Source organism: Pelodiscus sinensis, chromosome 3, assembly GCF_052426305.1.
Source record: "Pelodiscus sinensis isolate ZL-2025 chromosome 3, ASM5242630v1, whole genome shotgun sequence".
NCBI lineage: Eukaryota > Metazoa > Chordata > Testudines > Trionychidae > Pelodiscus > Pelodiscus sinensis.
In genome coordinates, this window is record NC_143054.1 from 77108632 (window position 1) to 77123001 (window position 14370).

The 14370-nt window shown below is 44.7% G+C and overlaps 1 protein-coding gene across 1 annotated transcript in view; it reads right to left on the reverse strand.

Moving 5' to 3' along the window:
* PREP (prolyl endopeptidase) overlaps positions 1 to 13010 on the reverse strand; it is a 164892-nt gene extending 151882 nt beyond the window's left edge. Inside the window, exons 1-2 of the mRNA XM_006118459.5 lie at positions 12724 to 13010; positions 10556 to 10630 (exon numbers count right to left, since the gene is read on the reverse strand). Coding sequence (XP_006118521.1) covers positions 10556 to 10630; positions 12724 to 12768 — 120 coding nt within the window. The 5' untranslated portion in view covers positions 12769 to 13010. The remainder of the gene's footprint in view (positions 1 to 10555; positions 10631 to 12723) is intronic.
* Positions 13011 to 14370: the final 1360 nt, after the last annotated feature.

Consider the following 14370-nt stretch of genomic DNA (forward strand, 5'->3'; position numbering starts at 1 on the left):
TACAAACATAATGAATCCCAAATGTCAATTGCCTTGCACTTTGAGAACTAATTTCCTTCTTGCGCAAGGGATCAGAAAGTATCCTTCTAACCTTGCACATGCATAAATTACATAAACCCATAGTCTACTAGTACAGGCACTGACCAAACATTGTAGTAATTTAGGAGCTATACATGCACAACACAATTAGTATGGAGGAAAACAAATTGATTATTTTAACTATCCCATCATGAGAATTTAAATAGCAAACACATAGGTTACTCATTTAATTAGTGTTTCCAAAATATTAAGATTCTCAGATGGAAGAGACAACGTAAATATGCAAATTATTATAAATACCCACAAACTTATTCCATTTACTAACCTGCAATGTACTGGTATCTTAGACCCAGGGTAAACACCTAATGTGCTTTCTTAAGTTCCATGCAGCATGTTGAACAGAATAGTACTATATCCCAAGTGGCAGAACAGGTAAAGCATCAGATTAGACTAGTGGTTCTCAACTTGATTTGATTGTGGCCCCTTTCTTTGTGTCTATAGTAGTTCACATCCCCACTCTTACCACCACACAAGTAGATATACCCACATAGGCAGCAGCAGTGCTTCACTGGAATCTATTTCATGTTCTTTGTTTTTCACTTGAGTTGGGGTTTCCCCCCCCCCGTTACACAAATAAACCAATGATCCATTGTAATAAGAGCAAAAAGCAAAAATGTGACTGAGGTCCATACCAAATGGATTAAGCTATAGATGGCAAAGACTTTGTATAATACAGTAAAACTCCATTGGTCCGCCATCCAATGCTCCAGCACTCCTGATGGTCCGGCACCATCAGGAACCCGGAAGTGCTCCAGGCAGCCGGACAATTGGAACTGCTCTGTACCTGGCTTCCCCGATTCAGCCACTGCTGAAACTGACCAGCAGCTGAATCGGGGAAGCTGCCCCTTGGAGCTGCAGGACCAACCCGGTAGCACCCCAGCTGTTCTTGGGGATGCATGGGGCAAAGCAACTGGGGTGCTGCCAGGTTGGTCCTGCAGCGCCGAGGGGCGGCACTACGGGACCAACACGGCAGCACCCCAGCTGCTCTGTCCCAGGCGTCGCCAATTCAGTTTCAGCAACGGCTGAATCGGGGATGCCTGGGGCAGAGCCGAACTACTGGAAGGAGGGGCTATGAGGGGCCTGGGGTGGCATTCCCTCCCCACCCCACCCCCTTCATAGCCCCCTCTTCTGGCATATTTGATAATCCAGCACCCACTGGGTCCTACAGGTGCCAGATTATCAGAAGTTTACTGTACTATGCAAGTTTAACAGAAATCCATCAAAACGCATAGAGTACTTTAGAGATGCACAGTGCCACCTGAGGATCTGACATGGCTAGAGGAATCAGCTTTACCAGTTATTTGTTGTTTTAGGGGAAATGTTTGCCATGAGTTTTCCTTTCCCTCTGAAATTTCTTATGCCCCCAGAATACATTCTGCACTCCCATGGGTGCCCATGTCCAGTCTGAGAACCTTTGGATTAGACCAATTTTACCCTTATTGAATATTTATTGTTTCTTCTATCCCTACAATCACAAAATATGTTGCAAAAAGGTACAAATATATTTATGTATGGAATAAAATGGATTAGAATGAACAAGTTCTACAAGAGTTTTGTTGAGAGAATATCCATACAACTACCCTCAAAAATAAAAGAAAACCCGAATTTCCAAAAGATTTTACCCATAATCAAAACCAGCATTCAAATGAGTGCACTACTCTACAGACTGAACACATTACATTTGCCAACAGAAACATTCATACTAGACGTGTGAGCATGTATCTGAATACACAGGTAACCCTGCCTGTTACACGCACACCTGCTTCTACATCAGAAGTGGAGGGGGAGGGGAGATGCTCCCCATGCATGCCAGCTCCCGCGGAGCCGCCTGCCCCCCACACTGCAGCCTCTGATACAGAGGCAGTGGAGGGGAGAGGGAGCAGGAGAAGAGAGCAAAACAGGAGCCAGTGCTGGAGGGAAGCTGGCTCAAAAGCAGGCTCCCCATTAGCACTGGCTCCCGCCTTCCCTCCCCCTGCATGTAAACATGTAACTGCTGAAAAATTCAGAGTTTACACAAATAAATGTATTTAAACATCTCTAATAGACTCTGTCATGAGGTCCCTCCATACTTTATGAAAACTGGCTTATGAATAGGCATAACTCAAAAGGTGCTTTATGCAAAATGCATCATATAACAAACATTTTTAAGTTACAATCTGCTGAATCTGTCCTTTGAAACTGCTTCACCCACCCTAAGAGGATACACATGAGGAAATCTGGCAACAATTCTGAAAAAAGCTGTAGACCCAAGCCAGAGTAAAGATCAACTATGATTTGAAGCGTTCACCTGAGATAAGAATTACCTGAGATAATTCCTATATAACAAGTTCCTTAGTGGATTAGAACTGGCTGGTGTCTTTTGTTTATTTTAGTTTAGTGACTTACTTCCATCTCTCTGTTTTCAATCACTCAAACCCTACTTTTTATACTTAATAAAAACCACTTCCATTTATTATTAAAGCCACTGTAAATAATTGTTACAGAGGGGAGGGGGCCAGCCAATGTGCATCTCTCTCTTTCTTTAATAAAGGGGACTGATCTTATGAGCTTACGCTGTGTTAAACTTTTACATGGGATAAAACAGATTTATTTGGGATTCTGGTCCTCTTTGGAGTGTGAATTCCTGGGTATTAAGCTGGTTCATTGTCTGTGTTGCTCTGCTGGGAGGCAGTAACTCCAACTCTGTGCCTTGGCTGTGGGAGACCAAAGTTTCTGGCTCAGCAAGATAGAGCGGTTGAGAGCCCCAGAAGGCAGAAAGGCAGGCATCAGGGGCTCGATGAGCACACTGGGGGACAACCCTCAGAGGATTTCTGTGATCCAACCCAACACAGACATATCCAACTGAAAGACACTACATGGAATGCTTCCCTTCCTTCCGACATTCTATAGGGTTTATATAAAAGACAAGCAATATTATTCTCTATCCCCACCTCCTTTTATGAGTCTACAAAGAAGGCTCCTGTATGTTTTGTTAAAATTCACAACTGACAATTGTTATATCATATTAGATTTGGAGAAGCACAGAACTTAGTAAGAATAGAGAAAGGGAATAAAAAGGCAGGCTGCCTGGCTTCTATAGCATTTTAATTGCAGAGCCACAGCAGGATTTGGTACTGGAACTGGCATGAGCCAGCAGCACCCCCTGTACACTGGGGGGGAGGGGAAGGGAGATGGAGCAGGGACTTGAGTTCCCCTGTGGACTGAGGCTGCTTAGCGGCAGAAGGCAGGGCAGGCAGGAGGCACTGTGGAGATTGTGGTAGGGGAACTGCCTTTTAAGCTGGCTCTGCCCCCCACTTGCTGCCTCTGATACAGAAGCAGCAAGGTGGGAGAATGCAAGTAGTCGACTCAACTACTCCCTTACACCTCTACTTCAGGCTTCATACAGGTTGGATTTCTCTGGTCTGCCACCATCAGGACCTGACCAGTCCCAGGTGAGGGATTTTGCTGGACCAGAGGAGGTTATATCTGCCCCCCCCCCCACCCCCCACCCCCGCCCCTCCACCCATCTCTGCTACCAACCTCCCAGCCCTGGACCCACCATAGCCTCTGTTGCCCTGCCGGTCCCGCTTTGCCTGCCACCCTAGGCAGCTCAGTTGGGGCATGCCAGGCAGCCTCACTGGGACACTCTAGGACACTCTGAAGCTCCCCGTCCCATCAGGCAGCCCCACCAAGCAGTGCTGCTGTGGCGTGCCAGGCTCCCGGCCCCATTGGGAAGCTTAGCTGGGGCGTCCCAGGTTGACCCACTGAGCAGCCCCACAGCAGTGCCCAGGATCCTAGCCCCTGGGCAGTCTAGCTGGGTCACATCAGCAGCCTAGCTGCGGCAAGTCAGGCTCCTGGCCTGATGGCAGCTCACTGACAGCCCACAGAACTTCTACATACCAGCTCTCTACTGGGACTCTTTGGTGTTGGAATATCCATGGTCCAGTTGCTGGACAAGAGAGTACAGGCTGAACCTCTGTAAACCAGTACTAAATTTGAATGAACCTTCTTTCAGAAGATCATTTGAATAGATCCTCCAACTTACATTCACTTGCCAACCCTCTCTTTCTTTAGCTAGATCCTGAAGTCAAATTCATGTTGTAGTCTGGAAATATTCAGGCCCTACCGGACAAATCACTATGCTTATGAAGAAAAGGGCATAGCAGAATCTCCCAGATCTGGGACTCTAACTAGAAACCTGTTCTAGTGGATCCTCATACAGCACTGAGGTTTTAGAATCATTGAATCCCAGAACTGGAAGGGACCTCAAGTCCAGTCCCCTGCCCTCATGGCAGGACCAATCACCGAATGATGATAAATGTCTATCCAACCTGCTCTTAAATATCTCCAGTGATGGAGAATCCACAACCTTCCTAGGTCCTATAAATAATAGTATCTTTATGCATTATATATATATAAAATAAAGGAAGTTAAGAAGCGTGAAATTTGTTAATCGTGTAGTCAACAAAAATGAGGGTTAGCACTCCAAGCACTCAGTCCCAGCATGTGTTGGGTCTGGCAACTACCTCTATTGAGGCTCTGCACTGAGAGTATTTTAGGAACTGGTAGGCAGTTAACCGGTTAACTTATTAATCAGGAATATACATCCTTATCATCAACAGAGTATTTCCAGTACAGGTATTCTTCTACCACAGATTTACTCAGAAGTATGTTTGGAGGAACTATTTTTTAGGGACATCTAACAGGACAATATTTTTATTTTTAATAACTTCTAACAATCCAAAATCTCACACACAGACACTTTCCAGAAGTTCCAACTTCAAGCAAAGAGAAAAAAAGAATAAAGCAATAGAATGCTAATCTGTGTTAGCTGCATTAAAAAACAGTTACCCAGAGAAAAAGAAAACGTACTGAGGTCTGCTGGCTTTGCCATCTTGTTTGTTACATAAATCTAAAGTGAGTTGAAGTGCCTTCATTCTACTTGCACGCCAGCGCTCAACTGACCTGATGCAGGGCAACCTGAATGCAAGAAATGCACAATAAGAGGCAAACAATGCTTCACTGCACTCTACCGATTGCCCTAATAAAGAGGGGAGGGTGGGACAGTCCCCTCATATCTGCGTGAATTTACAATTTCTTACAGAGCATCCCCAAGTGTCTGCAAATCACCACAGGAGGGGTAGGGACCATTCTAGATCTGCTGCGAAGAACTGAAAAGTAGCTAGATCTTGTCCAAAAATAGAAGCAAAATTTACCAAATAACTAAATAAAATCAAAATTTTCATCTCACATGAAAAGGAAATGATTTCCAGATTCCTCTCCCTCTTTCTCACTGTCAGCACACACAGTTCTCCCTTCCTCTCTCTGTTCTTTATACATTTCTCAAATCTTTTCCAACATAACAGCTAAAGAGTAGCAGTTAAAGAGTTTCATTTCTCCTTCTGCACTCTCATTTCCCAACTTGAGAAAGTACTGAGAAATTACAGAGCAACTAAAAAAAAAGTGAACCCCACCCCCTATAGTTTTTCCTCCTGAAGAGGGAGAAGAGTGGAGAGAATGGATATTAACTATGATTAATTGCTGTATTGATCACAGTATTTAAAAAAGAGAATACCAATTTAAATTTATTATAAATATGTTTGGAAGTGTTTCTACATTTTGCAATTTATTGATTTCAGTTACAAACAGAATACAAAGTGTACAATTAATAAAAATACTTGCACTGGAAAAAGATTAAAAGAATAATATTTTACTGCCCTGAAAACAATGTAAAATGTTTGTGCCTACATATCCACGGAGAGATAAAGCTGCAGGTTTCTTATTTACAGTAACACCTGAGCAAGAACAGGCATTTTCATAGAGTAGCTGCAGTCAGCACTGCAAGGTATTTATGTGACTGATATGCTAAATCTTTGCATGCCCCTTTGTACTTGGACTTGTGTCCGAAAAATTATAAATAAATGATTTTCTATTACGGTTTAACAGCAAAATTAATATTTTTTAATTGCACAATTAATCACAATTATTTTTTAATCATTTGGCAGCCTTACTTTTTACCCAAAAAGTTAAAGAACCTCTTTTTGACAAGAGTTAGGAGATACATTTTCATAGACCTATGCTTAGACTCTGGAACCTCAGTGTGGACATTTGTATTCAATGATGCGCATGGAGTTGGCCATTTAGGGTATGGCTATGCTGCAAATGAAGATGCAAAGGAAGGATATTCAGCATACCCATGCAAGAAGTGGGTTTTGCCCACGAAAGCTCATGATACCATATATATATATATATATTTTAGTTAGTCTATAAGGTGCTAAAGGACTACTTTTTTTAAGCTTTAATCTAGTTAGTATTGTAACACGGCAGAATAGTTGTGTTGGCATGGACCCTTCAAGGACTCTGGGCACATGCTCTAGTAAGTTCTTAGTCTGTGTGGCCATATCTACACTTCAATGATTACCTGTATTAGGTACACTAAAGCAAGCATGGGCATGCCTACCTGTGCTCAATCACACCTTTCACTTGCAGTGTACGTAGGTAGGACAGTCACAAACTTCCACTTCCTCCTCCAACCACCATGTCTGCAAGGAAACTCACCAAGGAAAAGCTAAGATTCCTAGCTCTAAAGGAGTGGGAGAAGTCATACTTGAACCAGTACATGTAAATATACAAAGTAAATAAACACATGAAAAGGCACATGAAGAAGCACCTTACCACCAGATTTTTAAAACAAAAATCTAAACAAAAGAGACCATGAATCTGTCCTTGTTATATTTTTATTGGAAACAGTCCAAGCTACTTAGAGATTGGTATATTATTTGTCAGTTTATTAACTTCCAGTATGCTCCAATTTGTTAAAAGTCAACAGTTTATCCTTACAATGTCAACTTAACATAAAGATCAGTATTATATTAAAAGCCACACCCCTTGGTGTGTTTACCTTTACTTGTTAAAGGGAGCCAAACTTTTCATAACTTTGTATATACCAATAAACTGCCACACCCACACATAGAATCCAGGTAAGTCAATGAGGCTCAGCACAGGTGCAGAAGTCTGCCTGCTCATAAGTGCATGATATGGGTTGTAATTTGGAAATAAAATAGCTTATGTCATTTATCGTATTTATTTGGGTTATAAGGAAATTGTATAGATAAACTTTTTCTTTTGAAAGCATTTATCCTGCTACCCAAGGATCATCCAATGTCCTCAATATTTTGCATTTTTGTACTAAGGAAAACAGTTTTGCTGTTTGTTTGTTTGTTTGTTTTTTTTAAGAAATATACATAAATAGCCCCACCAGTTTTTTTTTCTCACGAGCAATTTAATGAATGGCTACAGGTGAAATATATCAGAAACTAAGAGTGTAGCAGTTTGAATATGTTTGATAGTTTATTAATAAAGTATTTGACTCACTCTAGAGCAAGATGAACAATATCCAAATTATGTAGTGAAGTTTGTTATTTAACTACTCTTTGTAGTACCTACACATATGCTAGTCTCTTAATTGGAGGGGGGAAGGGTTCAACAGTGCTCAGCTCTGGCCTGTTCCCGCTCATGTCAGAAAGGGATTTATCTTTAACTTCTGTGGAAACAGAGTTTGGGTGACGAGCGGTTCAGCACTGGCCTGAAAGTTTCTGTAAGTGAACCTTACAGAGTTCTATTTGTTCAGCATACAACAGAAGCTAGCATTCAAAGCGTAATCAATTTAGCAAAACCCATCCCCCAGAACAGAGTTGGCATCACTGGTAGAGTTAATTATCTATCCATATATTTTAGAAATGTGCATTTGTCTGCCTGTGAGTCTATCTGTTCAAGAACTCCTCCTAAATAGCAAGAGCTAGGACCACCAAATTTGGTATGCAGCTTCCTCTTATCAGGGTTTGGTTGTGCCAAGAAAATGGGAAGTGCTGGGAATGGGGCTGTTTTGCATAACATGAAAAGGAAAGGGGCGCAGAGAGAAGGGACATGATACTAAGTGTGGCCACAATGGGCAGCCAGCACAGGAGAGAGCTACACTGCAGAGACCACTGGAGGCAGCTTCACCACCAAGAGTGGCCAGCAGGGCTAGGGCTCACCATCTTACCTGCAACCAGGTAAGTAGCCCCCCCCCCGCACCATCTTCCCCTCCACCTCCCTCCCCTTGACCACTGTGCTGGAGAGAGTGAGGAGAAAAGGCCCTTGGCAGAGAGAGACGGCCCTGCCGGACGGGCCCCCCCCACTCTGAGTGTCCATCATCCTAGTGATGTATTTCATCATGGGCCTCATTCAAATCCCAATAAAGTCAATTAAAAGGTTACCAAGTACTTTAATAGGCATTAGCTCAGGTCCTAAAACATTTGTGGTAGGAGCAGAATGCACAGATTTGGTCTTTTTTAGCCACACGTATTTCTATAAGCTAGTAATAGCTGTTGATGCTTCTAGTACATTTCCAGCCATTACTATTCAACCACTTTCTCCTTTATTACATTTTTTGTAAATACATATAGAATAATCTAGATGTAATTTCACTAACTGACTTCTGCCCTCGCAGGATTTATTGGCTTTGATTTAAAACTACTAGGATGATGGACACTCAGGGTGGGGGGGCCCATCTGGCAGGGCCTTCCCTGCCAAGGGCCTTTTCTCCTCTCTCTCTCCAGCGCAGTGGTCAAGGGGAGGGAGGTGGGGGAAAGTATGGGACAGGGGGCGCTACTTACCTGGTTGCAGGTAAGATGGTGAGCCCTAGCCCTGCTGGCCACTCTTGATCTCCATTTTCTATCTGATAGTCTACACCGTTGCTTGAAATAGTGCAACCCTAAAATCATCGTTGTAACAGACATGACAGTTTCCTGAAACCGCCTCAACAAACCATACTGAACTTAAGAAGGACCATACTGGGTTTGTCTAGCTCATTATCCTCTCCCTGACAGTAGCCAATATGAGATGTTTCAGAGGAAATTAACAGAACGAGGCAATTTTGTGTTACCCATCTCCCACCATCCAGTCTCAGGGTATGTCTACACTTGCCCCCTAATTCGAACTAGGGAGGCAAATGAAGCATACTGAAGTTGCTAATGAAGCGCGGGATTTAAATATCCCGTGCTTGATTAGCATATTCGTAGCCAGTCGCCATTTTAAAATGCCGGTAGCCCGAATTAACTCGCCACGTGTAAACGCAGTAGTCCAATCCAAAACTCTTTCCTCGAATTAACTGTTACTCCTCATTTGGTACAAAAGCTGATTTAAGCAATAGATTATATACCACAATTAGCAGTTCTGCAATTTTCCAGACCCTGGCCAGCCCGCCACTCCAGGCCACCTCTTTGGTCCAGCAATATATGTGGTACTGATGGTGCCGGACCAGAGAGACCTGGATTTTAGCAGTTCAACCTCTACTACTCCCACCCCCTGAGTTCCTATGACTGTTTTTAATCAAATAGTGTTCTCTATCCTGCTTCTGCATGAAAGACCCATTAACACCACAAATGGATCACTTTTGGATCAATCCTGCAAACACTTATACATGTGTGTACCCTTATTCACAAGAGTAATCCCAACTTGATTACTGAAGGGGGGGAAATTGAAACTTTACTCAAAGTGCTGTCAAATTCACAAAGTAAACTAAAGCAAAGAGAATCTTTTTCTTATTGTTTGGTTACAGTAATTTTAGATATTGGAACATTCTGAAAAAGAAACTTGATTCTGGTGACCTGTAATATTCAGGAATCTTCTGCTGATTTGGGAAAAGGGTGCTGGAACAATCTGTATAGTTGGGATGCTGAAAGTGGAAACCACATACAGGCAGTCCCCGGGTTACGTACAAGATAGGGACTGTAGGTTTGTTCTTAAGTTGAATTTGTATGTAAGTCAGAACTGGTACATATTGTAGGGGAAACTCTAGCCAAACATTTCTCCAGAGCTCAGTTTTATTCTCCCACACCTCACTTCCCTCAGTCCTTTATTCTCAAGCTGAAGTGTCTGCTGAGAAAAGCCACTCCGCGTCTCCCTGGTCTGCTGGGGGGGAGGGGGGGGCTCTAGCTTTGCGTCTCCCTGGTCTGCTGGGGGGAAGCAGCTAGTGCGGGGTTGCCTCACCCCGTTTGTAAGTAGGAATCCGATGTAAGTCGGATCCATGTAACCCGGGGACTGCCTGTATTTTGTTGTTGTTAAGTCACTCCTTAAAAGAAAATGAGTTCATAGGTATTTCAGGTATAGATTGGACCTTCCTGGTCCGGCCCCTGTAGTTCCAGCACCTTAATGTACAGTGCACTATAAATAAGATATGAAATATCTGAACTCTCTCAATTGTTTAGTATCTTTATTTCTATAGGTCTGCATTAACAAAGTTACAAGATGTGATGCCTTACTGCCATTGTTTCATTGATATCAAGGAATCATGTTATGGTTGACATAATGTCTGAGCATTACAAAATTACCAACAAATATTTTGCACGGGGATGAGGGGGAGTGACTGGGACCATGTCTTAAGCCTACAAATAGACCAGGGTAAAAACTTCCAGTTTTATAAATAAAAAGTTACCTTTGTTTGTTCACTATCAGGGTCTTCCAGCCAGCTATACGGGTCACATATTTTACACCCATGGTAATCATGTACCTGAATTTAAGAGAGGCATTTATTTAACAAATACAAAAGCAAATTTTGTTTTGTTTTTAAATTAGCTAACGATCCACATCAAAATAAAGGCTATCTGGAATATGAGAGCCGAGAAATAAGAAACATCCCTTCAGTAATACTTTGTAGGTCCAAAGTGAGTGTGCCAATATTCTAGTACAGGGGAATGGTGGCCAAGTCAGTGCAGTCACGGTAAGAAGAAAAAGTCAGAGGATTATCAGAAATTTTCCTCACTGTTAAAAGGTACATATAATTAAATTCTATACTGTACTCTTGCATCTGAGAAACCAATTCATGTCACCATTATTTTGAATCCTCTTCAATGTCTTGCTCAGCAAATTCAAGATACATTTAAGATGGCCACAAAACCAGTGTTCAGGTGGAATTGTGAATCTTCATTTCACCAATGATTTTTAGTCACTCAGTAATTAAAGTTTCCTATTATTTAAGAGTTTCTTTTACTGTAGTTTGTTCTATCAGTAACAATGACTTGAAGGAAGTTAATTTAAGTATTGGCTTGTCTACATGTCAAGTTACTGTGTGGCAAGCCACGGCGTGAATCTAGTTCAGACATTTCAACTTCACTCAGCTTCAAAAGTAGAAAGTCAAGTTGATCAAGCAGCATCAACCAAGGTTCTAGTTTTGCAAACACTTGTGCTCAGATGAGTGAGTTAGATGAGTACTTAAGTAGTTCCAGGATTAGGGCATAAAGGACTGCCTTTTGTGGGACAGGAAGGGGTACACAGCTTCATCCTTTGAACACAGATACTTAGTGTTAAGAAACACACATTCTGACATGGGGCAGGATTTTTGGATACACAGAGCACTGCACGTTGGGAGTTAGGCCATTTTATGGAGTCTCAAGTTATAGAGCCAAAAATCTGCAATATGCTAGCCATTTTTGGAAAATTTAAATATGGAGGGGTACATAAATTATACATGTACATGTTTAACAATTTGCCAAAAATGTATGATTTAGTTCAGCTTTTGTTTCTTATGCCCAAACAGTGACATTACCATTTGGGCCAAATGACACAAGTGATTCCTTTCTTTGTGTGACAAATACAATACAGTTATCCTCTTCTTTACTTCTGGAAAAATTCTGCATCTAAAAGTTAAAAATTCTGTGCACAATATTTTACAATTCCACATAATTTCTCATATTTTATCAAAATAACAGAACATAAGCACACTCCTGTTGTCAGCCTCAGCCGTCCAAGGGAACATTAATTCTGTGCAAAATAGAATTTTGTTTTGTGATGCAGAATTCCAGCAGAAGTACCGCTTTTGTTCCCTAAAACTAAAAGTAAGTACCATTTACCGGACAAAGGTTATACTTCTAGTGTGTGGGAGGGGGTGGGGCAAGAATCCAAAATATTACTGCCCACTGAATGAAAAAAACAAGACAAAGGTTGCGAGAAAGCGTTTTCAAGTTTGGGATGAAGTTCAGTTTGGAACTCTTAACTATACATGTTGCTAACAGGGTTTGCCTTTCACTGACACTTGTGACAGGAACTGCAGCACAACATACAATATAGACAACAATGAGCAACAAAAATAATAAGTGCAATTTGATAACAACATGCTAACAAAATGCCCCGAAAGAAACCAAAAAAGAGAGACCCTTGTTCAGATAGTCAACCATGTCGGGCAAGTCACTTAGCCTCTCAGGGAAAAAGAGCCTCGATGGCTACATCTGTAAAATGGGGTTGCTAATATCCTCAGGAGAGCGTAAGGGGGTACGGTCTGGTTTACAAATCATGCCCCTCCTCGGCTGGAAGGCCCTTGAGCCGAGGCCGAAAACACAGCTCAGCACCCCTCGGCCGAGCCCCCGCTTCCTAAGGATGGGCTCCGCTCCGCCCAGTGGGCGACAGCAGCAGCCCCAGCCCCCCAAAGCACCTCCACCCCCACCGCCGGCAAGAGAGACGCTCCACGTGCCGGGCGGGGGCTGGGCAGCTAGGCAGGAGCAAGCCCTGGGGGTGCCAGCCCATTGCAGACAAAGGCGGCGGGCCGGGGAGGGGAAGGAGGCGCAGCCGGGTGCCCAGCTGAGAGAGCGGGGTCCGGACCCTACTCACCGCGGCCTCGTCGCGATACGCGTCCGGGTACTGGAAGATCTGCATGGCGCGCGGGGCCAGGGGGAGGGGAGCGCGGGGCAAGCGGGCACAGCCCTGGGGACAGCGAGAGGGTGAGTTCGGGGCTCGCTCTACAAGCCGGAGCCAGGCGTGGAGCCGGGCAGGCAGCAGCCCCTCCCACTTGACAAGAAGCGGCGCCCGCCGCCGCGGCAGAGAGGGCTGAGTGAGCCGGCAGCGCAGCCAGCACAGCTCCCTCTGCAGTGAAGCGGCTGCACGGCCCCGGCCAGCGCCTGGGAGCGGCGGCTGCTCTGCGTGCTGCACCCGCGCCGCGGCTCCCCAGGGGGCTGCGGGAGCATTGCCCGCTTGGTTGCGCTGTAGCATCCATGCGCGGGGCTCTGCTCCGGAGCCCCGTGGCTCCCCCGCTGCTAGGCAGAGGGCAGGTGGCGGGGAATGGGCGTCCACCCGAGAGCGCGAGAGAAGCGAGAACCGTGCTGGCCAAATCCTACCCTGGTGCCAGCCGGGAGCAGCCCCTGCACACAGCAGAAGATGCTGGGAAGGAAGAAAACAGGGACCACCTCTTTCCCTTGTGGCGTTTAGCAACTGCACCCAACCTGAGGGCTTATCTCCACGCGAGCTGATCCAGAATAGCCCCAAGGATGGACACCAGCTCCGGATTTGCCCTGCCTTCCCCTCACAAAAACTGATTATGGTGAGGGAAAATTGAACGAATTGGATTTGTTTCCTCTGGAAAAGAGAAGCCCAAGAGGGAGGGAACATGATAGCAGTTTTCAAGTACCTAAAAGGTTGTTATAAGGGGGGGGGGGTGGAGGAATATTCTCTTTAACTCCTACTGATAGCACAAGAAGCAATGGGCTTCAGGTGCAGCAAGGAAGGTTTAGATTGGACATTAGAAAAAACTTCCTAGCTGACAGGCTGGTTAAGCACTGGAATAAATTGCTTAGGGAGGCTGTGGGAGATTAATTACTGGACATTTTAAAGAGTAGATTAGACAAACACCTGTCAGGGATGCTTTCTAATCACTGGTCCCCATCCTTTTTATACCCAAAATTATTTTTGGAATTTAAGAGCAACCCAGGATTTACCCTTTCCCCAAACACCTGTCCCACTCCCTCCATCCTCCCCTCTCCCTGGCTTACTCTCCTCCACCCTCACTCACTTTTACTGGGATGCAGCAGGGGTTTGGGAGGGAGATTGGGGTGCTGGAGGGGATATGGGTGCTGGCTGTGGGAGGGGGCTCAGGTCTGGGGTAGGAGTGCACCAGGAGATGGTGGCTATGGGAGATGATCGGGGTGCAAGAGGGTATACTGACTCTGGAAGGGGGTTGCAGGGTGGACTCCTGAAGTGCAACACATACTGTCAACGGCTCCAGGTTAGCAGTGGAGGAAGGCTGAGGCAGGCTTCCTGAATCTGGACACCTGGGACAGAGCAGCTGGGGCGCTGCCGGGTAGGTAGCAGCTCTGCCTCGGGCTTCCTGGAATCAGCCGCTGGTCAGTTTCAGCAGCAGCTGACTTGGGGACGCCTGGGGCAGAGCAGCTGGAGCGCTGCTGGGTTGGTCCAGTAGCGCCGCACCTCGGCACTGTGGGACCAACCCGGCAGCCCCCCAGCTGCTCTACCCCAGGTGTTGGCAAG